This window comes from Onychostoma macrolepis, chromosome 25 (genome assembly GCF_012432095.1).
Source record: "Onychostoma macrolepis isolate SWU-2019 chromosome 25, ASM1243209v1, whole genome shotgun sequence".
In the NCBI taxonomy this organism is placed as follows: domain Eukaryota; kingdom Metazoa; phylum Chordata; class Actinopteri; order Cypriniformes; family Cyprinidae; genus Onychostoma; species Onychostoma macrolepis.
Genome location: NC_081179.1, coordinates 14,728,671 through 14,756,219, shown reverse-complemented (window position 1 = coordinate 14,756,219; position 27,549 = coordinate 14,728,671). Strand labels below are relative to the sequence as shown.

Genomic DNA, 27,549 nt, shown 5'->3' with positions numbered 1-27,549 from the left:
ACCACTGAAGCAGAGGATGTGCAAGCGGGTCAAGTTTGTCCATCTGTTTCTTTATTTCAACATAAGGGCCCTGTAAAATATGAGTTTAGGTGTCACACATTCCCTTGACCAGGACTATGTGTGTAACATCGATGTAGCTATTGTGAGTCGCAGTCACAGCGCCACCAACTGGCAACAGGCTATGAAATCGGCCTCTTATATTTACCAGGATTGCTTCAAACTTGGTGACAATAATGTAAAGGACAATAAAAGGATTCTTGATATCTCAAATAGTGCTGTGTCTATAAAATGTGAAGCTATTTTATATGGAAGCTTATTTTCACAATGAAAAAGTGCAAACTGCGAAAACAAAAAAACCCTCACACAATTCTGATTTTTTTGCAAGTTTATATCATAATAATAATTGCAAGTTTATATCATACAATTCAGACTTTTTCCCCCTAGAATTATGAGTTTATTTCTTCGAGTTTACATCTCGCAATTCTGACCTTTTTCTTAGAATTGCGAGTTTACAACTTACAATTTTGACTTTTTCCCGCAGAATTGTGAGTTATTAACTCGCTATTGCAGGTTTACATCTTGCAATTGAGAATTTTTTCTTAGAATTCTGAGTTTATATCTCGCAATATGGACTTTTTCCCTGAGCAACGCAAATTATTAACTGGCAACTGTGAGTTTACATCTTGCAATTTTGACTTTTTTCCTCAGAATTGTGAGTTATTAACTTGCTATTGCAAGTTTACATCTTGCAGTTCAGACTTTTTTCTTAGAATTCTGAGTTTACATCTTGCACTTTTGACTTTTCCCCTCAGAACTGTGAGATTTAACTCACTATTGCAAGTTTATATCTTGCAATTGAGACATTTTTCTTAGAATTCAGAGTTTACATCTCACAATTCTGACAGTTTCTACCATCTCACAGTATGGACTTTTTCCCTGAGAAATGCAAATTATAAACGGGCAACTGTGAGTTTACATCTCGCAATTCATACTTTTGTCCTCAGAATTCTGAGTTTACATCTCGTAATTCTGTTTTTCACTTTGAATTACTCACTTGTGTTATTTCTCGGATTGATGTGATGCTGTCTAATGCTCTCTGTAGCCGCTCGTAACTTCTTTTCTATAAATGGAAAATTAATGAAGAAGGTCGCAGATTCATTGTAAAGATGAAATGTGAAAATTCTAAAACTGATATTTATTAATTCTATCTGATAAAGTATCTACCTTCGGATTGAAGGCCAGAGACTTGGGGTCATGAGGGTCAACAACAGAGGGGTAAGGATCAAAGATGATGCTTTTACGGGCAGATTCAAGTGCAGCACGACACATTGCCACCAGCAGGTCTACTACCTGTACAAAAACACAAGATATTATATAAAATACTAATCCTATATAAAGGTCATACATAAACAATAGAAGTCTCTGGTGTATCTTCATTTAGCAATATAAACGTGTGTGTGTGTGATACCTCAGCTCCAGTAGCTACGTCTTCTGCAGCTCCTGACATGACACCCAGAGTGTTGAAGGAAAACACGCACAGTTCTCTCGTACAAACAGCAGGCTGAACAATACACGTACACAAAAGAAACTGAGATGACAGTTTTACGGATTTACTGAAGTATTTTAATGGAGTTTTCCAAGAATATGTTGTACCTTGAGCATGGAACCATTCTGAAAAACATGCTGTTCATCACAGACAACACAATAATCGTTCAGAGTGGGGATCCTCTGCTCGGAGTACTTCATAACCTAGGGGACAAAAGGTGGATAATTAGGTTGTAATAGAGAAAGAGAGATTTATAGTTATATGAAAGCTAAAGAGATGTACGATTGAAACACAATCAAGTATGCAAATAAATGCAAGAAAGAAGACTAATTACAATTCATAGAAGTGTTTTACATTTAACTCTATTGAGGTTTACCTGTACGAGGAAGCCGTACTCCAGGGTTGGGATGCTCTTGCAGTGAATGAGCGCTTGTGAGGAGAAGAAGAGCTGAATGAGCTGCCTGGTGGTGATGTGCACGGTGGATCTCGAGCCTGGGGCGGCCACAGTCTATTAAAACAGCAGTCATTTGACATAAATTGCTTTATATATTACTAAATAAAAATAATGTTTTCCACAAACATATTTTCAACATCGATAACCAAAAGAAATCACCAAAACCAGCATATTAGAATGATTTCTGTAGGATCATGTGACACTGAAGACTGGTGTAATGAAAATTCAGCTTTGCATCACAGGAATAAATTACATTTTAACGTATACTCAAATTGAAAACAGTTATTTTAAATTACAATGATTTTTCACAATATTACTGATTTTACTCTGTTTTTGATCAAATAAATGCAGCCTTAATACGCATAATGACTTCTTTTATCAACATTAAAAAGTTTTAGCGACCCCAAAGTCTAAACAATACATATATACATCATTATAATATATAGGCATGTTCAAACGCACTTGTCCAATTGGGCTGGGGGTGTGCAGTTCTCCTTTGGTGCAGGACATGGAGCGGCTCATCAAGCGGGTCACTCTCAACTCCTGTCCTGCTGGCCTTGTCTTCACCCCAGGGCCCTGAATCAGAGGAACACTGGAGCACCTGAGGAACAAAAAATATTATATACATGTCTAAATTTTATCCCTTATTACATTAAATCATTAATATTATTATTAGCATATCTGGCACATTTACTCTCTGGAGTGTTTTGAATCTTACTTGGTTATTGGTGAGAAGATGCTAAGTCCAGCTCTGAACTTCTTGATGGTTCCTCCAGCCTTAAACCAGCTGTGTCTCTTCCTCTGTTGGGCGTTCAGGAACTCATTGCTTAGATGTTTCCATTGATTAGATATAAACGTGCTGAGAATTCTGGGAGAAGACATCAATATTTGTTGGTGTAATCATTACCGAGGCATATGCAGTATGTCACGCTGTAGAAAACAGAACAGAAAGTCTATTTACCTTTTAAGCTGAACCCCAAGGCAGAAACCATCTTTACAAGTTGGCTGGAACACCTCCACGGTGGGTTCTGGAAGAGGTTGAGATGCTTCAGTTGAGTCCTGTCTTTTGTAACTGACATAGTAGGGTTGGGCAATGTCAACAAAATTGCCATCGGACAATGTCTATAGTGAAACTTCGCGATGGACGATGAAATCGAGGAGGAGAGGTGGTGGGGTTGGAGTTAGGGGGTGTGCCCGAAGCGTGAATCCGTATTCAAAAAGGCACGGAAAACAAATAGCAATTGCTAACGGTTGCCTGTTACATTACAGTACATAAAATTTCACTTACCACATAAACAGAGTAAGGAGAGATATAGCGGCTTCCTCATGTCCGCAATTTTATATACAGTATAATTACCTAATGATATATCTGTGAGAGAAAGTATTGAAATATATATTTTCCTCCCATCTCTTATTTATTCCCTTTAGGGGTTCCGTCATTTTATTTCTGAACACGATGTGGCGGATTGCGGGGGGTATGGGGGCCGACTCAACATCTTGATGTCTATCAACCATCGGCAATGGACGATGGCATCGGCCCAACCCTATGACATAGTCATTTATTACTCACCTGGTCCATCTAGATACTGGGACAGTGAGAAACGAAGGCGTAAAATGATTGGCTCTGTCCTCGTGACCTTCCATGCTGACGCCACCTCCTCCTGCAAAATGCAAACATACGTAGGGCATGTAAAATTTTTGCTATGTAAATACTCATATCAGCTTATGTATTTTCAGTGGCAGGTAGGATCTAGCTAAATATATTACAGTATCTGTGGATCTCTTACATCCAGGAAGCTGACGTTAATGTGGAGATCAATATCGACATCATCAATGGTCTCATACTCCCTGAAATATAGACAAAAAGTCTGAGAAGTTATAGAAGCTTTTTGGGACAATAATAAAAATAATAAAATAATCATTACATTAACAATGACCTTAACAAATGACAAATACGCAAGCTCAACTGATTTCCTTTTATTCACACACTGTATTATCATTTCATGGGGCTTGTAGAAGCTTTGTGGCTCTAAATGTACCTAGTAGTTTTCCTGTAGCTCAAATAGTAGAGCATGGTGCTAACAATGCCAAGATCATGGGTTCGATTCCCAGGGAAAGCAAGAGCTGATAAAATGTAAAAAACTGTAACTTGAATGCATTGTAAGTCACTATGCATAAATGTAAATGTACCTGACAGAAATGGCACTTTCAGAATAGATGTCCCTCACTGCACCAACATCAATGTCCAACTGTGGATGTCGACTCAGGTCAGTGGTATAATTACCCTGCAAAGAAACAGGCTTTGCCAATTCAGGGTACATTTCATGTCCATTGATGACAATTATACTTTTTCCAACACTTTTTTAAATTTACTTAGTGAAAGCATATTATAATCTTACACAAATATTTTGTGCATCCTGTGTTTGTGCATTTTTCTGTTTGAGTTTGCTTGAAATTATCTTGATGTCCCAGTTTTTTTTTCAGTGCCTGTTTTTGAAGTGAGTCTTGAGTGCTACATAAAACTGTATCTATTTTAAATGTATTTCTAAACTATTACTTCTGTAAATTTTTTATACTGCATTTAAATTCAATTATTTACCAAATATATTATCTTATATATACTATTATTGAACCAGAGTAATTTTAGTATCATTAATATATAATACTAAATTGATTACTATTATTATTTTTTTCCCCATTTTAATTAAAGTTTTAGTAATTGTGTCATGTTTTTTTTTTTGTCATTTAGTTGATTTAGTTTCAAGTTTTAGTTGATTTAGTTTTAGTCATTTTAGTACTACATATAGACCTTCACAACTAGTTTCTCTATATTTTATTTCAGTTAATATTTATTTCGAGAAATGACATTACTGACTTATTTTTAAGTTTTAGTTTTTTTAGTTTTAGTTAATGATAATATAATGATAATAACCCTTTACTAAATGAAAAATCTCCGCGGTGGACATTTTGAACAATATTGTAAGTTAATTTACAATAACCTGTTGTCAAAGAGTATATTAACTGACCATCAATTACACTGAGTACATTAGATTTCAATTCAAATATATTTTCAAATTTGAGGTTAACCTGATCAAGAAAATAATGTGGTTGACCAGACATTAAAATTATAGAAATGGTGAAACTGTCAACCTGTCAAGTTAAACTAAGCTAGTTCTTCGATAACATAGTCATCTTGACTCTACTGTGTTTACTGAAGATGATCAATTGTTTGCCATAGTTTTTTTTAAAATCACAGTTTTATCTTCTATGTTCTTTTACTGAGAAATCACCATTTGTTCATTTGTTATTCATTAACAGGGAAGAAATCTGAAGCAAGTTCAGGTAATCTGAAAAACTGGAGCCATCTACTGCTCCTTATAATAGGGAGCTGCCCATAAACCTACACTAATCCCCTGAAAACCCCACAATGCACTTTGGTAACCCCAATGTATTCTACAATCAGCCACTGTAGTATGTAGATAGACAAAACAAACAGATAATAGATAAAATACACCTAGAAAGATAGATAAAATGCAAGAATGAATGAACAAAATGAGCTTTGTTTGCTAATTTAGCAAATTAGCTTGAGGTTTAGCATGTATTTCAAGTAGATTGTTTGATAATATGCTAACCTGGGCTCCGTAGAAGAAATCCTCACCATCGCTGTCACCATCCGAGTCCTCGTCGCTCCAGAATTGCTCACCGATGCTCTGAAAAAGTTATCACAGGTCAATCACAGCTAATTTCCCCTGTGAAGCGCTAATTCATTACCCATCCCCCATTCATTAGACACTGAATAGCCTTTATCAGTCAGTCTGTAATCTACTCAACGGGGGTGACTGTGTCAGTAGGGCAGCCTACATCTTAGATCATCAGCTTGGACTGGCTATACTGTCCATCAAGGCACCTTATTTGCTTTAAGTGGATTAGATAATCGTTAGCATGTGTGATTTTCATACCATGCTGTTCATAGATGCTGCTCTAGTGAGTTTCCTCTGCCACATTCATCCATTCCAGCTAAATGTGGTTAGGCTAGGCTGGTTTGGGAGGTCAACACAGGTTGAACAAAGATGACGGAAGGGCTGCGCTCATTTTCTGGGGTCCATTAGCAAAGTCATCTCCATGGAAACCTGTGACAACACAATGCAAGAGAGGCAATTCATTACATGTCCATTTAGAGTTCATTTGTATCACCACATATTGACTCTGCATGTGGCGTACATTACAAAACACTTATAATGTACTTTAAATTACTGCATGTATGTATTTGATATAGTGAATTAAATTAGATTTTAAGTACAGCAATTTATTAATATATATATTTTATATTAAATACAGTATTTTTATATATAGATTTAAATTTAATAATTAAATGTAGACAGACGTCATTTGTCCTGTAATACACCTGTTGGATTCTCTGATAATTTCTTTAAACAATAAATGAACAAAAATATGAAGGAATAAAACATAATATGAGCACAAGAATCCATAAAATATTAAACTAGTTCAATTGCATTAGTTCTGCACTATAATAGAAAATTCCAGTCTTACCTCTTGAAGACAAGGCAGATGCTTTGAAGGAGGTCTGTTTGTCATAACCTTAACAAAACATCCCAAAATGCCCTACACCAGGAAGCGTATATATGTAAATGTGTACCCCTATTGTCTAGCCGTCCCTGTTTCTCGTCTGGCTCCTCTCATGGGTTGTATTTCTCGCTGTCTCCGTTGTCTGCTTTCTCCCTGACAACACACGACAGCTCGGGCATGCTCAGTGCGTGCCGTCCTGGTCATGAGACCGGCAGCTGACAGCCAGTGTGCTAGTAGCAGGAGGGGAGGAGGGTGAGCAGAAAAGACATGCCTGGTAGATCATGGAACAGAAGATCAAATGCAACCCCCTGCGTGTCCATGACCTGATATTTTCATCTCTTAATGCATGCTGTATTATATATAGCCTGACTCTGTGTGTGTGTGTGTGTGTGTGTGTGTGTGTCATTCATTTAATAAAGGGTGGATCTGTTGCTCTCTTCTATTGTGTTGAGTCATGTTTCCTATATTCTATTCTAACTTGTTCTATTTGTCTGTGCAGTGCTGTGTTCTATTTTATTATATTTGTTCAATTAAGTTATTTTATGGTGTGTTCTATTCTATTTTATTGTGTTGAATTCCATTTTGTGTTCTTGTCTGTTTGGTTAATTATGTTGAGTTCTAATGTGTTCTTTTATGGTGTGTTAAGTTCTATTCTGTTGTGTTATAGTCTATTGTGTTGAGTTTTGTTTTCTATTCTGTATTCTTTTCTAATACATTCTATTTATTTTTTGCAGTGTTTTCTATTTGATTGTTTTATTCTATTCAGCTATTTTATGCTGTCCTGTTCTATTCTATTTTATCCTATTCTGGTGAGTTGAATTCCATTATGTGTTCTCATCTATTTTGTTTTTTTCTGTTTGATGTTGAGTTCTACTGTTTTATTCAATTTCTGTTATTTTATGGTGTGTTAATTTCTATTCTATTGTGTTCTAGCCTATTGTGTTGAGTTCTGTTTTGTTCTATGATATTCGTTTGTTTCAGTGCTATGCTGTTTTATTTTGTTCTATTCTGGTGTGTTGAGTTCTATTCTAGTGTTTTATTCTATTCTGTTTTATGGTGTGTTAAGTTCTATTTTATTGTGTTGAGTTGTTTTATTCTGTTATGATCTTTTGTAGTAAGTTGAATTCCATTCTGTGCTCTTTTTGAATTTTAATTCTATCTTGTCCTATTCTGCTGAGTTGTGTGGTGTGGTGTTCTGCTCTTCGGTGATGTGTTAAGTTCTATTCTATTTTGAGTTGTGTTTCTGTGTTCTATTCTATTCGGTTCTTCTGTGGTTTGTTGAGCTCTATTTTATTTGTGTTCTGTTCTGTTATTTTATGTTCTATTCTATACTACTGTTGTATTATATCATATCTGGATCTGCTGAGTTGTGTTCTGTTAAGGTTTTCTATTATGTTGTGCTTTGTTTTTTGTTCTATTGTATTCTGTTCAATCCTATTTTGTTCTGTTACTTATAGCAAATCACTGGGCATTGGTGTTCCACTTAATGTTTGGTAGATTATAAAGATTATAAATATTCATATAAATTGTCCTGACGGGCCTCAGTCCTCAACAAAAACATCCCGTTTCAGGTATGTTAAGCTTTCAACAAAGTCATTTTCATAATTTATCATTTTAACAAGAACTTTGAGTGGATAAAAATAGGTTGCTTTGTGACAGTACCTCATCATTTAGTCATTCTAGTGGGCGGGGAACAACACAGGAGATCTGAAAGAGATGGATGGCGGTGGAGACTGCGTGAGTGCAACCCATTTAACTGTCAGAAAGGTACAAAGCAGAGGAGATCATAAACACACAAGAATCAAACCGTCCCATTTGTATCATGTTCACATTACACCAAGGGTGTTTTTTTAGACATGAATTGATCAACTTTCCAGTATAAAAATCAGTACCAAAATCATTGCTATTACAATATGCAAGTTAAGCAATTTGTGTGATCTCAAACACAACATCCTAGCCTTAATCTGTAATTATCCAGATCTCAGGCATCTGGTAATGTTGGTCCTACACTAATGCAGGTACTGCAGATGTAGCACTAGCACCCACCTAAAACTGCATAAAGTCACTGTGTACTTTACAGATAGTTCAAAATGTCACAATTAAAATGCTAAATGTTTAATTAAGACTCTCTGGTTAGAAAATGTGCTGTCTGTCATTCTTTTACATAACTGACAATGGGATTAAGAAGCAGTAATACTAGTTAAAATTCTAAAAATACATTTAAATAATACAATGTTTTATAAATTATTACGTAATTATTAAACAATAAAATCTATGCATAAATAATTAAATACTTTATAAAATAATTAAATAAAATGAATTATCTTAAATGCCTCTACCAGACTCATGAGCCATTTGTCTCATATCAGTTCTTTGCGGGATGTATGAAATGGCACATTTGTGCCTGCATATGCACCAGAGACAGCTGAACCTCAATTAAAAGCAAATGGATCTAAATTTAGCACGACAAACCTTATCTCCCAATGTCTGGAGATACGAATATATAGAGGATGTGTTAAATAGAGTATAGGGAAAATATCTACTGTATGACAAGAATGCTGGCTGCTGCAGATGTAGATTAAAAGTAGGGTGTGCCTTGAGCGCAGGGTGTTTAAATGCAACCTCTGCAAATAGAGACAGGATACACTTACAAACTGTCCAAGGAGTTAACCTGATGTTTTCAGTGTTGTCTATTGTCCACTAGAGGGAGATAGTGGTTGTCTTACACATAGAAACATCAACAGAAGAGGGAAAAGAATGTTATATCAAAGACAGTAAGAAATAACTGTTGGGGCTCATTTTGCGTCTTTAAAAATGAATAAAATAAAATAAAATAAATTTTTTTACCACAGAATGTTCTCAAAGAATGCAAATCTTACAGACAATTATTATATATTAATATTTAAATAATAATAATATATTTATTTATTTTCTGTATCAACCCATTAATATCCCTCTGTTTCCTTTTTTAAAGAATTTACTTTTTCATATTAATTTACCTATACATTTTTCAGGTTTCATAATTTCAATATTTAACATTTTAAAGTGAAAAGGGTGAAAACAAATCTTTATCTCTCTTAAAATTAAATCATGGTGTGCTAGATGACTATATTATTACATGAATGCATCAGAGAGATTGACATTAAAAATACATTAAGTAATATTCATGTTAATAGCAGATGCTTTCTAATGACTTATTACTTATAATACTTAATACATTACCAGTACATGCTGCTTGTGAAGTATGTATGAAACTGCAAACCTGTAATTCAGATCAATGTGTGATATGATAAAGCAAACCCTATAAGGTGTTCATTCCTGCCAGATGTATTTTAAGAGCTTAGCTTTTCATGAGTGTCACTTGTCAAGGGTTTCTTTGAGATGTGCCCTTTGATATGGAGAACATACTGTACCAGAGGATGGAAATGGGCTCCCTAGAAGTGAATCAAAAAGACAGAAAATGAAGTGTGAATTTGCACATATTACGTTGCAAAAACGTTTGTAGTTAGTTTTTAATATTACATTCTTGAGGACTCTATGCTTACATTTATTTTCAGGAGCACTAGTGCTCCTACTTACAAATAAATAAATGAAATAAAAAAAAGGTACAGACCTTCTGATCAATGACAGGAGGGTCATTCCTGGGATTCAGTAACAACGAATATACAATAATATACAATAATCAACTTGGAATATACATGTTTTTCAACTACATGTGATTTGACTTCTAAATACCCCACATCATTAGGCACATATCAAACCTCCAAAAAATATGAATCATATTTTAATATATCATATTCAAAATATCATATTTTCCCACCTCAGGCATTAAAGACCTTTTATTATTTTAGGATTTTACACAGAAATTTTTATAAAACAAACATCTACCTACTGCTCTTGTGTCCTTGATAACAATTTAATGATAACAAATGTAACATTTTCACATTTTTATAGGACTGAAGCTAAAAATACACAAATTGTGTGTCTACAGTCTCTTTATATTTGTAAAAAATATTTTTCATTTAAAATTTTAACTAAAACCACAATTTTATTGTTTTAGCCCATAACATGTCAGGTGGTAATCAGCAAGAAATACTTTTGTTCTTAAGTCTTCCCTATATTTTTCTAAAAATATTAATGTGACAAGGTGTGATGGGGTTGAAGACTGTAACACATTTGAAGGGATACATTGCCTTAAATTTAAATTTATGGTTTTGTTTCCCTCTCATATTGTCCCCTTGTTTCTAGGTCTGCACCCCATTTCCTAATGTTAGACAGGAAGCTATGCATTTTTAAAGGTCACCCATACTGTTACCCATCAATCAACATGTCTGCAAAACGAGCAATAAATTTCTAGTTTGCACACTGAAAGGTAAGTATGTGTAGTGAATTCAATGGTAGATTAATTATGACAAACATTATTTGGATATATATATGCAAAGCATCAGATGATCTGACCTTTGCTACTCTGTGGAAATGGCATACAGAATAGGCAACAAATCAAACAAGCAGCTCATCAAAGTTTCAGCTGTAGGCCTTGAGCTATTATTAGTACTCCAGATGCCTGTAATGGCTGGTATTTATGAAATGACATGAAGGAGTGGTGAGGGTGTTGGGTAAAGTCATATGTGGGCCTACTGTAAACAGTGAGGAGTGAAATAGAATCGTAAAATACTTGAATTACCAATAAAAATAAAATAGAATGGCAAATTAAAATATTACATGGAAATCCGAATTCATACAAGAAAATGTTTGTAACGCGTTTTTTGTTCATTAAATCCCAAAATGAAACGATCACACTCATCGGTATCAAATTCCTATTAATCTGACGTTTAAAAAAACGTTCGCGCCAAGTGAAATAGTCCCCAATACATATCATAAATATATCAATATTATCAATATATCGTAGTATTAATATTATTAATGTAATAATTTGCACTCAATTAAAAATACTGAACTATACAGACCCTGTCGGAGGAACACGCTGAGCTGTGGAAAGTAGTGCCGGTCAGTTCAGACTGGATAAATTCAGACAGTGGCGGAGGAAGAGATCAGAAGTTCCTGCAGGCGTTCATCTTCTGAGGTAGGACTGAACTGAACTCAACAGATCATTTAAACAGGGCAGATCAAAATACTTACCTATTACGAACTGAAAGCACGCTTTAGATGTTTGGAGACCTTTTTGCTAATAAAATAAACGTATATTTGCACCTTAAATATGATTAGAAATAAATATTTTTTTGTCCATGTAATTAAAAAGTTAACCTGCCATTTTCTGGTGAAAATTGGAGCTAAAAGTGATTAATAATTTACATATTAATTCATTGACATAAATCAGTTTAGTTAAAAGTTTAACATGTTTTGGTGTTTATTGACATGATATTTATTATCAAATAATTATTATATTTATACACTATATTTTATTACTTTGACAAGTTGTCTTTTTACCCTGAGATCACAGTTTGCTGGAATGTGTGTGTGCAGTCATGCATTTAAACACACTCTTCCTTTCTGGCTCAGACAGTGCTGCCACTGGCTCTCATTTACTCTTTTGAACCATGTTAAACCATATGATAGCTTTGTGCAAGCATCTAAATGAAATTTAAGTCATTAATCTGTGAATTTCTTGCTTTGTTCAGCCTTGTGAAAAAGAACTGTGCTTAATTGCATATGAATCGCACTTGTACTTTAAATCCTAAAAGTATATTAAAATTGTACTTGCAGATAATATAAAATTAATGAAAAGGCCACTTAAGTGTACTAAAAGATATAGCACTTTCATGACTGTTTCTAAACACAAGTAGATTTTAAAAAAAAATACTTTGCAATAATGTAATTCATTTTAGTTTTGCGTTAAAGTACTTTTTAAGAATTTTATTGTGCTTTAAAGAGGTAAACTAATTTTGATTCATTGATTAACATACTAAACACCTGTTATACTTGATGATTTTAACTATAGTGTGTTATTTGATTTTATATTTAAAGTTAATATATATTAAATGTACTTAAGTGTAACTTTATCATTACAAATGTGTAATAACAAAATGTGTTCAAATTTATTACATACAAGATTTAATAGAAATGAAATTGTATGTAAGTTTACAATAAATGATTGTCAGTATATTCAACAGTTCACTTTAACCATATTTCAAATGCAGAAGAAATTGCTTGAAGATATGTACTTAAGTCCTGCTTAAGAGGGTCTAAAAAGCACTGTTAAGTTAAATTACTTGCATTTAATATAACTATGAAACTATATTATAAAGTATGGTGAAGTGTACTTTTTTTTCACAAGGGCAGTCTTGTATGAAATTATGGTGGAAAATTTTTGCATCTTTGATATCCTGTCCTTTTGTGTACAGAAACAAAAGTCAAAGATGTTTCCAAAGGCCTGAGGATAAAAATAAAATCTCAAAATAATCACTGTCCTTGCATAAGTCATCTATATCTGCTTTGTCCATATTTCTTCCAGGACTTTTCTAGCAGCCACAGACGCAGCTCCAGCCATGTCTCAGACGAAGACTACGGGCTCTGCCGTCATTCAGACGCAGCAGATGCATGCTGCTATGGCAGAAACCTTCCTGGAGCACCTGTGTCTGCTGGACATCGACTCTGAGCCTACAGTGTCTCGCAACACAGGCATCGTCTGCACAATCGGTCAGTGAACCACGTAAGGAATAATTCACCCAAAAATAAAAATTTGCTGAACATTTACTCATCCTCAGACCAAGATGTAGATGAGTTTGTTTCTTCATTGTAAAATATTTATAGAAATTTAGCATAACATCACTTGCTCACCAATGGATCCTTTGCAGTGAATGGGTGCCGTCAGAATGAGAGCCCAAACAGCTGATAAATACATCACAGCAATCTACAAGTAATCCACACGACTCCAGTCCATCAGTCAATGTCTTGTAAAGTGACAAACTTTGTGTTTGTAAAAAACAAATGAACTTTAAACCTTCGCTTTTGGTCAAAAAAACGAGTCCATAATCCATAATAACACTTCCTCCAGTAAAAAGGGCTCCTGTTACATCAAAATCCATCTACATATTTGTTTAGAACAGTTTTGGACTCTTTTCACTTGTAAATGGTGCTTGATCTGTGCATATTTCTCTGCTGATTTCAGGCTTTTTCACTGAAGAAAGCATTATTATAAATAGAGGACTCATGTTTTAACTGGAAGCAACAGTTTGAAGTTAAAAACGTCTTGATGGATTCGTTTATTAAAAACAACTTATCAGTTCACAAGACATTAACTGATGGACTGGAGTTGTGTGAATTATTGTGATGTTTTATCAGCTGTTTGGACTCTGATTCTGACGGCACCCATTCACTTCAGAGGATCCACTGGTGAGCAAGTGATTTCTCCATATCTGTTCCAATGAAGAATCAAACTCAAATACATCTTGGATGGCCTGAGGGTGAGTACATTTTCAGCAAATTTTCATTTTTGGGTGGATTATTCCTTTAATGCAAATTGTCCCTTAAAATGTTTTCAATATTATGTTTTATCTTAATGAAGGACCTGCCTCCCGATCTGTGGAGACCCTGAAGGAAATGATCAAGTCCGGCATGAACGTTGCACGTATGAACTTCTCCCACGGAACTCATGAGGTACATGATCTCCTCCATTATGGAACATTTTCCGTTAGCCTCCACAGAAATGATCCACACATGTATTGTTATATCATCAAGCCATCTAATAATCTTGTAATAAGAGTTATTCAAAAAGTCTTCATCCTCTTAGCCAGTCTTGACTTTCGTACAATTCTGTCCTCGATTATTATGGAATTTCCCACGTGCGTCTTCAAATGTCAGAAGTTGTAAGCTGATCTTGTTAAACACTCTGATCTTTCTGGTCGATATATTGAGTAGAGTCATCTTGGGCTCAAGCCAGAGTGTGAGTTTAGACTGTGCTGACCTCTCCCCTTTAAAAGTCATGGCTTTTTACCTTTTTTTTTTTGCATGGCACCATTGCTACAGATCACTACATTAAGCATGCTATCATGAAGTGAGGCTGTAGATATTTGTGGCTGGGGTATTGAAAAGGTCAATAGCTCATGTTCGTCTTTAATAAAGTTGCTTCTAGTATATGACGAGTAAATACGAGCACAGAGTTCATTGAGAGTTCTAGTGAGCATTACTAAGCATCTTCATGTGGTAACTTGTTTTTAAAACCATTTTAATAATAGAAAATCAAGATTGAAATATTAAATATACGTAAAAATGTAAAATCAACAATATACAATGTATTAAATTAAAAGCATGGGAAAAAAATTGGTTCCGGTATTTGTTTTTTAAATTATGGATTTATTTATTAATCTGTTTAGTTTAGTGAAACGTAATAATAATATATATATATAAATAATGTGTGTGTGTTTAAATCTTTTATTTTATTTTCACCTTTATTTACATTAAAAATATGCCATTTACAGTTTGCACTTTGCAAGGTATTTATTAAAAATTCATGGAATTCTTAATCTTGTTAGTTTAACAAAACTTAATTTAAAACTTTCTACTTTCTACTTTTCTAAATGAATATTTTACTTTATTATAATATATAATGTACATGCTATAACTTGCATATATTTTTACTTTTATTTACATTAAAACATTTCTTTATTTTATCATCCTATTTATCATCTTATTAATTATTAAATGTTAATACTAACATTGATATTAGTTTTTATTTTAACATTTGTTAATACTTGGACCTGAAATCACTGTATTTAACCTGAGATTTCATTTTTTAATTTCATATTTATCCATTTTTATCTGAAATTCATAATCAGTCACAATACAACATTATCCTTTTGTATCATTTCACTCTAAATAGTTTTTGTTACTTATGAATTTGAAACAATTGACTTTTTTATTGTTAATATAGCATTGTTATATTATTGACACTTACACATGTTGTGATATGGTTGTGAAGTGACTGTCTTGTTATTTGCCTACACACAGTCTGTAATCAGAAAGACGATAACCAAAATCATATTAATTCACTGAAGCTAACAGTTTGAGATCAGAAGCAGTCAAATGTTTCTGTGGGTCACTGGAAACATAACCTGTCTCTCCCCGATTCTATATATATACCTCTGTCTCTGCCTCGAGCCTGCGATTGAACACACAGGACAGAGACACCGACTGAGCTGTAGACTTTACAGCAAAAAAGACATGTTCGCGTTGTTCTTTTTATTTTGTAACATCATGTTCAGTAGAGTTTTACAGGTCTCAGAGCTCACGCTGCCAATCGATAAAACTTCCTTCTGAGAGCAAGAATCAGCGTACAAGCAGAACAAAGAAGAATAAATTGTCTAAAAAGAGCTTTTAATGTTTCTAAAGGACAAAAATGGTGCCATACATAAATTATATGATGAAGTTGGGTTGCTTGGAGATATCAGAACCAACATAATATAATATGTGACCCTGGACCACAAAACCAGTCTTAAGTCAAAATTATAGATTTTTCTTTTATGCCAAAAATCATTAGGATATTAAGTAAAGATCATGTTCCATGAAGATATTTTGTAAATTTCCTACTATAAATATATCAAAACTTCATTTTTGCTAGGAACTTCATTTGGACAACTTTAAAGGCCATTTGCTAAATATTTAGATTTTTTTACACCCTCAGATTCCAGATTTTCAAATAGCTGTATCTCGGCCAAATATTGTCCTATCATAACAACCACACATCAATGGAAATTTTATTTATTCAGCTCTAAGGTGATGTATAAATAAATAATATAATATAATGGAAGCTTGTTTCTGCTTGTATATCTTGCAATTCTGACATTATATTTCGCATCTCACAATTCATTTCTTAGCAATATAAGAGATAATAAATACAGAATTGAGATATAACCTCAGAATTGCAAGGTATAAACTTGCAATTTTGAGAAAAAATGTCAGTTTAGAGTTTATATCTCGCAATTGCAATTATAAGCTTGCAATTATGAGTTAAAATCTCATGATTCTGACTGTCACGATCTCTAGCTGGAGTGCCCACGAGCTCTGCTAGGTGGCACCCCATCCTGTACTCCATTTCCCATAAATCTTTGCCCAGACTCATCATCAATTGCAATCACCTGTCTCTCATCACCTCATCAGTCTCACACCTTAAGAATGGCACACACACACACACACACACACACACTCTCACATTGCTGGTGATTGAATGTCTTCGTTACACTGACCTGTTTTTTTTCCTTTTACTTCCTTCTTCCCTCCCCCTAAAGCTGAGAGGAGAATTATTAGATAAAAAATGTTTTAATTCCTTAGCAGAGACAGAATTGCAAGATATAACACATAATGTAATTTTTTTTCTGAAATTAATCATGATTGATCCTGAAGTTTTGAAATATACTTTTATATTGCAATAATTTCACATTCGATCTTCAAATTAATGTAGAAACAACATAAAGACAGTATACGGTATTTTTATTATTTGTTTAGTGGCATCTTTTTTTTTTATGACTGAAGGCAAGTATCACTGATAGCAATACTACTGATATCTATAGGAAATTATTCTTTTTCTTTTTTCCAAATATTTAACCATTGACTATAGCCATTCAACATTACAGTATAATTGAGAGCTATCAATTTTAACATTTATTAGACTTTAAAGAATACCTTTAATTTAAGTGAATTAATACAATCTTCACATAAACCCATTATGATAAATGTCATATTTTTTTGTGTCCAAGTAGGAAATGTACAGAAATTGAATAAAGTTATCAAACACTAAATTCTAGATTAAATATAGATAAATCCTTAAAGCTACAAAAGTTATTGATTACCTCTTTTTTTTTTCTTTCTTTTGTTCTTTGATTAACTGACATCACAGCAGCTGGTTATTAGTTTATTTGGTTGTTATTACTGTAAGCATGCTCAGTTTCATTTGCGTTTTATTATGACATGATACAGATGACAGGCAGTGCACTCCACTGTATTTGTGCACGCAATTGAGCACATGCTACGAAGACAGTATAACGGCTGACAGGAAAACTAGCTTCTATGGCCTGACTTATGGCCTGACAACATCTCATCTGACAGCAGTTTACTGATGTTCTACTGAAGCTCCTCGTCATCTGTACTGTTTGACTAGCGCCTGACACTTGACGCGAAGTGGAGCACGTCTGAAAAATCTCCTGTTTGATTTGGTCGTAAAGATGCTCTGTATTTAAATAAATGCAATTCTTGTCAAGAAAAAAGGGACGGAAGCAGCAGTTGTGATTGGGTTGGCCAACCCTAGCTCCACCCCTGCGTTAACTGCATTAAATATTTTTAACGCTGTTAAACTGGAAAAATTAATTGCGCTAATTTAACTTATCGGTATTGGCCACTGTTTATTTACTTCTTGTTCATACTTATTTTCCCTATTTGTACTTTTAGATTTCATTTTCTATCATATTTAAAACATTTGACACTCGTTTTTACTGTAAATAACCTTTTTAATGCAGTACCATGCTGAGACCATCAAGAATGTTCGTGAAGCCATTGAGAGTTTTGGAGCTGGTAGCATTCAGTACCGACCAGTGGCCATTGCTCTGGATACCAAAGGCCCTGAGATCAGGACTGGACTTATTAAGGGCGTAAGTATAGCGTCTCATTTTCTGATGTTCTTCTCAATGTTTGAAACTCTTGTTTCAGACCTCATGTATGTATGTGGTTTCTTCAGAGTGGCACTGACGAGGTCAAGCTTGTCAAGGGTAACATAATCAAGCTCACTCTGGATGACAGCTTCAAGGACAATTGCGATGACAAGATTCTGTGGCTGGACTACAAGAACATCACAAAGGTGGTGCAGCAGGGCAGCCATATTTACGTAGACGACGGTCTTATTTCACTCAAAGTTAAGGAAATTGGTGAGTTCCAAGTTCAAGTTCAATGAATCTCTCCTATCATAACCACATAGTATTTTCAAGCCTTTGAAACGTCACAGCAGGACTGTGTTGTTTTAACATTGTTAAATGTTCCAGGTTCTGATTTCCTGAACTGCGAGGTTGAGAATGGAGGCATGTTGGGCAGCAAGAAAGGCGTGAACCTGCCCGGGGCCAAAGTCGACCTGCCCGCAGTGTCTGAGAAGGACATTCAGGACCTTCAGTTTGGTGTGGAGCAAGGCGTCGACATGGTTTTTGCCTCCTTTATCCGCAAAGCTGATGACGTGCATGCTGTCAGGAAGGTGCTCGGAGAGAAAGGCAAAGACATCAAGATCATCAGCAAGCTGGAGAACCATGAGGGTGTGCGCAAGTGAGTGATAATATAAATAAATGTTAAATTAAATGAAAAAAAAATATATATATTATTAAATGAACTGAATATATAATAAATGGTAATTATATTTTATTATGCATTTAAAAACAAATTAAAATAATTATATCAGTGCTGTCAAATGATTAATCGTATCTAAAATAAATTTGTTTACATGTGTGTGTAGGCTACTGTGTATATTTATGTGTATATATAAATACACAAACAGTATATATTTTGAAAATATTTACATGTATGTGTATATATATATATTAGTGCTGTCAAAAGTAGTGTGTTAATGCAGGGGATTGATAATTTTTTTTTCAGTTTAACGCGTTAAAATGATTTAACGCCGTTAACGCAGGGGCGGAGCCTAGGGGTGGCCACCCCACTCATAACTGCTACTTCTGTCTCTTTTTTTTTTCTTGACAAGAAGTGCATTTATTTAGTCGCAGAACGTCTTTACGAGCACATCAAACAGGAGACGTTTCAGACGCGCGCTCCAGCTTCACTTCAGCGGCAGTCAAACATGCGCGGAAACTCTACTGTGCTCGTAGCGCGAGCTCTTCAATTGCACGCACAAAGGCACTGGTGCGCGCTGTAACCTGTATCATATCAAAATGCGAAAGAAACTATGAGCATACAATGTCATGATCAGTTAAGTTATGAAGTTACCAAAAAGGCGATTAAAGCTGCCGTTAAACGGTGCATGCATGTAATATGTTATATATGAGTCACATTTAAGAATATCTCTGAAATGGTTTTCCAAACTGTCCTGGAGCAGGTAATCAATAACTTTTGTAGCTTTAAGGATTCATCTATATTTAGTTTAGAATTTAGTGTTTGATAACTTTATTCAATTTCTGTATATTTCTGCTGAGGGGCACAGGTAAATATGACATTTATTATAATGGGTTTATGTGAAGATTGTTTTAAGTTCACTTAAATTAGAAGTTATTTTTAAAGCCCAATAAATGTTAAAATTGAAAGCTCTTAATGTAATGTTGAATGACTATAGTCAATGGTTAAATATTAGGGGGACTTTTTTTTTTTTTTTTATAGGGAAATCAGTATTAATTGGTATCAGTGATACTGGCCTTCAGTCGTAAAAAAAGATGCCATTAAACAAATATTAAAAAGTTACTGTCTTTGTTGTCTGTACATTCATTTAAAGATTAAATGTGAAATTATTGCAATATAAAAGTATATTTCAAAACTTTAACGTTAGGTGGGATCAATCGCGATTAATGTCAGAAAAAATGTGTGATGATTAAACATTTTTTAATCGATTGACAGCACTAATATATATAGTCTTTCAGAATTACAGTGTGTGCAGAATTATTAGGCAAGTTGATATTCTGGTCATATTTTTTTTCCAAGAACATTTTACCAATTCCAAACCACATCAATCTTAATAACTACTATTGATTTTGTATTTAATAATTTATAAGTGATATATAATTGCCCATGAAGGCTGATAGTCAGAAACTTCTTATTTCAGGTGTGCAGATTTATTAGGCAGGTTTTCCTTTACAGATAAAATGAGCCAAAAAAGAGATTGAACTCAAGAATAAAAGTTAAAAAATGTATTAAATGCCCATGAGAAGGATGCAATACTAATGCAATAATAGAATTAGCAAAATTTAAGGCATGACCATTGGGCAGCGAAATGCTCATTGGGTCAGCACGGTCAGAAAAAACAGGTGGAGAGGAAAAGACACGTTAACTGCAAAAGAATTAAGAATTAAGGTGAAGAATTAGGTGAGAAACCATCATGAACCATTTAGTCTCCAGCACCACCATTTTCCAGAACTGCAACCTTCCAGGAGTCTCCAGAATTACAAGGTGTCAGGTTCTCAGAGACTTTGCTTGCAAAAAATTCTTTAAAATGGCCCTCACTTAATAAGAATAACATGCTGAAGTGTTGTGAAATACATGAAGACTGATTTTGTATAGGATTTATGGACAGATAAGTTGTGAGTGACTCTTGAAGGACCAGCATCACATCCTCTTGTACCACTGTTTGAAGAATTTATCTTCCAGAATCTGGCAGTAAGTTTTGGGAGTTCATTTTTATTCCATCTCCTATCCTGAAAAGTCTGTCTTGCAGGATTGATTAAAAATTAGCTCCTAAAACTTACTGCCAGATTCTGGAAGATAAATTCTTCAAACTGTGGCACAAGAGGATGTGATGCTGGTCCTTCAAGAGTCACTCTCAACTTATCTGTCCATAAATCCTATAAAAAAATCAGTCTTTGTGTATTTCACAACACTTCAGCATGTTATTCTTATTAAGTGAGAGTCATTTAAAATATTTTTACCCAAGCAAAGTCTCTGAGAACCTGACATTCCACTCTGGAGACTCCAGGAAGGTTGCAGTTCTGTAAAATGATGGTGCTGGAGACTAAATGGTTCCTGATGGTTTCTCACCTAATTCTTCACCTTAATTCTTAATTCTTTTGCAGTTAACGTGTCTTTTCTTCTCCACCTGTTTTTTCTGACCTTGCTGACCCAATGAGCATTTCGCTGCCCAATGGTCATGCCTTAACTTTGCTAATTCTATTATTGCATTAGTATTGCATCCTTCTCATGGGCATTTAATAATTGTTTTACTTTTATTCTTGAGTTCAATCTCTTTTTTGGCTCATTTTATCTGTAAAGGAAAACCTGCCTAATAAATCTGCACACCTGAAATAAGAAGTTTCTGACTATCAGCCTTCATGGGCAATTATATATCACTTATAAATTATTAAATACAAAATCAATAGTAGTTATTAAGATTGATGTGGTTTGGAATTGGTAAAATGTTCTTGGAAAAAAAATATGACCAGAATATCAACTTGCCTAATAATTCTGCACACACTGTAGTTTATTTATTTATTTATTTTTGTCAAGGATACATTCAACTGTTCAAAAGTGACAAAGACATTTAAAATGTTACAAAAGATTTCTGTTTCAAATTAATATTGTTCTTTTGAACGAGTACCAAATTTCAAAAGGATCATGTGACACTGAAGACTGGAATAATGACTGCTGAAAATTCAGCTTTGCCATAACAGAAATAAATTATATTTTAAAATATATTCAAATAGTAAACAGTTTATTATTTGGAATTTATTTGCAAGTACACATTCCTTACCAGACCTACTGTAAAGATGTGTTTTGTAGAATTTGTTGATCAGATTTTTTTTAGTTACATTTCTTTATTTCTGTAGGTTTGATGAGATCCTGGAGACTAGCGATGGTATCATGGTCGCCCGTGGAGATCTGGGTATTGAGATCCCAACTGAGAAGGTGTTCCTGGCTCAGAAGATGATGATTGGTCGCTGCAACAGGATTGGCAAACCAATCATCTGCGCCACACAGGTTAGGACAGACACTATGTAGAAGCAAGTGAGCCGGCTCAGTTCAGCCAGCACAATCTGACTGTCTTTTTGACTGACAGATGCTGGAGAGCATGATCAAGAAGCCCCGCCCCACCCGTGCCGAGAGCAGCGATGTGGCCAATGCCGTGCTCGATGGCGCCGACTGTATCATGCTGAGCGGAGAGACCGCAAAGGGTGATTACCCTCTAGAGTCTGTGCGCATGCAGCACCAGGTACTGTACCATCAAGAGTGCCACCTTCTGGCTTTACCTGACCGGTGCCTGATAAGTATACTAATGCTAATATGTTAATAATACACTGTAAGTTTAGCTTGCTAAGCAGAAGATTCATGTAATCTCACCCTAAACCTATTAACTCCAAAAGCAAATCTAGCAAAACTAAACACTATCTAAATGCTAATGCTATAGCTGTAACTGTACTGTCTACATGTGCAATTAACTGTATCCCTTGTGAAAAAGTATACTTTAGCATACATTTATTATGGAAATAATACACTTAATATATGCTCAATAATTAATAATATACAGATTTTTAGCATTACATCTCTTGTTCACCAATGGATCCTCTGCAGTGAATGGGTGCCGTCAGAATGAGAGTCCAAACAGCTGATAAAATCGTCACAAAAATCCACATGACTCCAGTAAATTAAAGTCTTGTGAACTGAAAAGTTGTCCAAATCCATCATTAATGCATTTATTTTTTATTTCAAACCATTGCTTTTGGTTAAAAGAGTCCTCTGTTCATAACATTACTTTCTCTAGTGAAAAGTCATCTTGTCTGAATCAGGAGAGAAATATGCACAGATCAAGCACTGTTTGCAAGTTAAAATAGTCCAAAACAGTTCTAAGCAAATATATCTGTTAATTTTGATGCGAGAGGATGACAGGGGATAGACATTTTCACTGGAAGAAGCGTGATTATGAAATATGGACTAGTATTTTGGCCATAAACAATGGTTTTAATTAAAATGCCTTTTTTTTTTTTTAAACTAACATGCAGCTTTTAATTTTACGAAACATTAATTGATGGACTGGAGTATTGTGGATTATTGTGATGTTTTTATCAGCTGTTTGGACTCTCATTCTGACGGCACCCATTCACTGCAGAGAATCCACTGGTGAGCAAGTGATGGTTCCAATGAAGAACTAAAACTCATCTACATCTTAGATGGCCTGAGGGTGAGGAAATTTTCATTTATTTGTAGGTGAACGATTCCTTTTTAGTTTAATTCCTTTTTTTACAAGAGTATGTTAGCCTTGCAAGTTCTGTGCTTTGACGTGCTTGTTTCTGTGCCATTTGTAGTTAAGATTGCCTGTTGGGCTGGTCTTGTGATGATTTCTCACATGCTTTTGAGGAAATGCAGCACAACTTCTCTCACTACCAAAGGTTTTTTATCATTGTCAAACTGAATAGAGCTCCATCAAAATAAGTGCTCTGGTGGTACCAGGATACCAGTGATGGTATCAGATGGTAATACTGTGATATATACAATGGCAATATGATAATAAGGTTCTTGTCTCCTCATTTGTGTCATTTCTTCACGTTGCATCAGATCGCTCGTGAAGCCGAGGCTGCTATGTTCCATAAGCAGTTATTTGAAGAGCTTCGTCGTACCTCCCATCTGACTCGTGACCCCACTGAGTCCGTGGCCATTGGTGCAGTGGAAGCTTCCTTCAAGTGCTGTGCCAGTGCCATCATTGTGCTCACCAAGAGTGGCAGGTCAGAAACGCTCTCAATAACCCTAAAGGCTTACAGTGTCATTTACACACACACACACGGTTCTAATATTAGGTACAGTGACCTCTACTCAGTGTCGTGCACATGACATTGTAAAACATATGCATGCATTGTAAGATGCACATCTTCTTATGCCAGTTTAGAATATATTTAACACTTAATTTTATCATTTGTGTTGAGTTAGTTTACTCGCTGTCTCTCATATATTATCCATTTTGCCCTGTGGCTGATCGAAATGCATCTCATTGCGCCGAGCGAGACAGTCTGACCTTTGCAGGCCTGAACCTTGACATTTCATAGGCTAATTTAAACTCCTTATTCATTTGTCCCACAGTAGGTTGCAGAGAGGCAAAAGTGCACCCTCACTGGGGCTTGTATGCAGGAGTGTGTTTTTCTGGCTGACTCCAACCAGAGCAGATACAATTTCATACACAGCATTTGCAGTTTATCTATTTATTGCATGCATGACCAATACTTGATTCTGATTGGCCAGTTGCGTCATTATATTGTCAAGTATTTTGTATAATGGCAGCTAAATTATATAAATGATGTTTTTGCTAGTTTTGTGCCTCTTACCAACCTCAGTCACTTATTAAAATAATTCCAACTCCAAGTCCAACGTTTTAAGTTTATTTATTTGGTAGAAAGACAAATTTATGGGGATAATTATTGGACACTATTGCAAAATAAAGCTCTTCAAGATGTAACAACATTTTTCAAAAATTATGTTATGAATATATATTATTATTATTATTATATATTATATATATTTATCATATAAATATACATATTTTTCATTATTTTGTCTATTTTCAAAATTATGGTCTGTAATGTTTTAGATATGTAAATAAAATTCAATTTAAAATAAATTATTATTGATATAATTTTAAATTGAATTCGCAAATCTTAAAATACATGTATATTTATATTATTTAATATTTTGTGTGTGTATGTGTGTGTATAATATATATATATATATATATACACACACACACACACACACACACACACACACCAAGACATAAAAATATTAATATAACTATTATTATTATTATTGTTTATTATTGTTATTATTTTCTAATAATAATAATAATAATAACAATTATTATTATAATTAACAGTTATTATTGTGGTCGTTTTTAAATATATATTTTATGCTACATATTAAACTATTAAAATACATGCTTCATGAAAACAATAAAACAGTCATGTTCTGCTAGCTCTCGCTCTCTCTCTCTATATGTTTTTTACATGCTTTATGAACACAATAAAATTGTCATGTTTTAATAGCAATCAAAATATTAATATAACATTAATTAGAATATTGTTATTATGATGATTATTATTATTATTAATAATAATTTTACCTAATATTTTCTAACAATAATAATTATTAAAATTATTTTTATTGTGGTTGCTTTTAAATATTTTATATATTTATAAATGTATATTGTTACATATTAAACTATTAAAATACATGCTGCATGAAAACAATAAAACACAGTCATGTTCTATTAGCAATGAAAATCCTAGGTAACATTAGTGCTCATATTATTCATGACTAATTATAATTATTAATATATTAATATTAAGAATAAATGAACTATTATCATCATTATTATTATTATTATTTCTATAATTAAGTATTCATATTTTGTCAACCTATAATAATTCTGTCTTAATATTTTGTGTCACCCTGTCTTTGTCTCCTCAGGTCTGCCCAGCTGCTGTCCAGATACAGGCCACGTGCTCCTATCATGGCTGTGACCCGTAACGGCCAGACATCCCGGCAGCTGCACCTGTATCGCAGCATCATCCCCATCCTCTACACCAAACCTGCTAATGATGTATGGGCTGAGGATGTGGATCTACGTGTCAGTTTCGCCCTGGAGATCGGTAATGAGACATCCAGAGAAATCTAGCATTTCATTTGGTGTGACCCTAACAGATGCACATTGATTTAGTTAAAGTCATTTACAGAGCAGCTTACCTTTTAAAAGGATGGTGGTGGCTGCTACAGAAAACCACTCGATCACTTTACATGGTCAATTTAAATAAAAAAAAAAAGTCAGTAGCCAATAATCAGTAGTTTACATATCAGTAGTCATGCACACTTATAATAAACAGAAAGTTGTCTTTATCATTTTTGGTGTAAACGGGCCTTAAAGGATTGTTCACTCCAAGGATGATAACCACAACCACAACTATAACTATAAAGTTTTAAGAATCACTATAATTCTATACAAATAGTGAAGTCCACACCACAACTATAACGATAACGACACAGAGGGATGATATCATTGGAATCGCTTTGAGAATGATTTTTTCCAGGTGATAAAACTTTGACAGCCAATCAGAATCCACTAACTTTACATCATAGCTGCAGCATGCGCTAATATAGTTAACGTTATTGTTATCTAAACAGATAACAATAACAGCCTTAAGGCCGAAACTGTCATCTGAAATTTTTGCACATTGAAAAATAAATACGACCTCACGTTGTGTCAGTGTTTACACACCGTCTCCGAAACTTTCGTCCGTCATAAAAAAAAATTCTGATTGGGTTCTCAGGATTGGATGGACCCAGTATTTCCTTTCTTTTTCTCTTCTTAAGAAGCGAGAGGACAACAAAATCATCCTCACTGCTTGAAGATGCCATTTTGTACTGTTTTGCTGTAAGTGTGTGACGAATTTTTAGGATGGCGAATACGAAAAAACAGGTTCAAAAATACCAAAATTTCCGACTCTGTGTGCAATGACCTTTAAAGCTAAAAGCTAACGTGTGTATTAAAAGTCACAAACTGCAATTTAACATCAAGTTAAAGGTGATTTCGGAGAGGCTAGCAATAGTAAGCTAGCTTTGAAATCATAAGATCTCACCCTCCATGCAAATCACTCACCAAAGCCACTCCTTGTACCGAAGGCTATGATTGGACAAACATTTTATGGTCCTACGCCTTCCACAGACAATATAAATACATTTAGACCACTTAACTTAGTGATTGCTATTGGGATGTGAAGAGACCTTCAACCAGCATAACCAAAAATGTTTTTAAACCAAATCACCTACCCTGATTTAATGTAAACATGGGTTTGAATGTGATCAAGACTGTTTGATCATCTCATATCAGGCACTAAAACCAATCAGCTTTGTACTTGAGTTCTTTACATCTTCCATTTTGATTTTCAGGCAAAGTCCGGAAGTACTTCAAGTCTGGTGACGTTATCATCGTTGTCACTGGCTGGCGTCCAGGATCTGGCTACACCAACACCATGCGCATTGTTGTGGTGCCTTGAGCTCAAGCTCATGAACTGTACCCCGCACCCCCAACCCCCAGTATGTTTTCACATGCAAACATTTTGTCAGCTGTTCAGCCTGCAATGAAGATAGTCAAGTCCCAAAAATAGACTCCCATCAATCCCTTTTCATCCCACTGGAAAATAATTTTCATCAGCATTGTACTGTATGTGTTTACAGTGACCTTTTTGTATCCTGAGAGATTATGGAACTCCATTATTTTTCCCTGTACTGTATTGTTTTTCCTTGTTGAAAACGATTAAACAGCATATCGTTTTGTTCA

General features: G+C 34.5%; 2 protein-coding genes across 14 annotated transcripts in view; one reads left to right on the top strand and one right to left on the bottom strand.

Moving 5' to 3' along the window:
• Nucleotides 1-11,599, bottom strand: part of parp6b (poly (ADP-ribose) polymerase family, member 6b) — a 14,918-nt gene extending 3,319 nt beyond the window's left edge. For 2 of the 13 annotated variants that reach the window (XR_009269369.1, XM_058767456.1), the window contains exons 1-18: nt 10,201-10,810; nt 9,239-10,021; nt 8,250-8,343; nt 6,658-6,858; nt 5,960-6,130; nt 5,633-5,710; nt 4,191-4,285; nt 3,788-3,848; nt 3,571-3,661; nt 2,962-3,028; nt 2,719-2,868; nt 2,463-2,601; nt 1,923-2,054; nt 1,654-1,749; nt 1,469-1,561; nt 1,225-1,350; nt 1,055-1,120; nt 3-70 (exon numbers count right to left, since the gene is read on the bottom strand). Coding sequence is in view for 12 of the 13 variants with exons in the window: in XM_058767456.1 (XP_058623439.1) it covers nt 3-70; nt 1,055-1,120; nt 1,225-1,350; nt 1,469-1,561; nt 1,654-1,749; nt 1,923-2,054; nt 2,463-2,601; nt 2,719-2,868; nt 2,962-3,028; nt 3,571-3,661; nt 3,788-3,848; nt 4,191-4,285; nt 5,633-5,710; nt 5,960-6,004 (1,307 nt within the window). In the remaining variant the exon portion in view is untranslated. Of the gene's footprint in view, nt 1-2; nt 71-1,054; nt 1,121-1,224; nt 1,351-1,468; nt 1,562-1,653; nt 1,750-1,922; nt 2,055-2,462; nt 2,602-2,718; nt 2,869-2,961; nt 3,073-3,570; nt 3,662-3,767; nt 3,849-4,190; nt 4,286-5,632; nt 5,711-5,959; nt 6,131-6,551; nt 6,859-8,249; nt 8,344-9,238; nt 10,811-11,554 lie in introns of those variants that run through there. The other 11 variants (XM_058767460.1, XM_058767462.1, XM_058767464.1 and 8 more) reach the window with 11 other exon arrangements.
• On the top strand, nt 11,518-27,549 carry pkmb (pyruvate kinase M1/2b). The gene is made up of 11 exons (XM_058767469.1): nt 11,518-11,670; nt 13,060-13,244; nt 14,113-14,204; nt 18,056-18,187; nt 18,274-18,460; nt 18,575-18,845; nt 22,061-22,211; nt 22,291-22,443; nt 23,784-23,950; nt 25,683-25,864; nt 27,159-27,549. The coding sequence occupies exons 2-11, from the start codon at nt 13,094-13,096 to the stop codon at nt 27,263-27,265; spliced, it is 1,593 nt and encodes a 530-aa protein (XP_058623452.1). The 5' UTR covers nt 11,518-11,670; nt 13,060-13,093; the 3' UTR covers nt 27,266-27,549.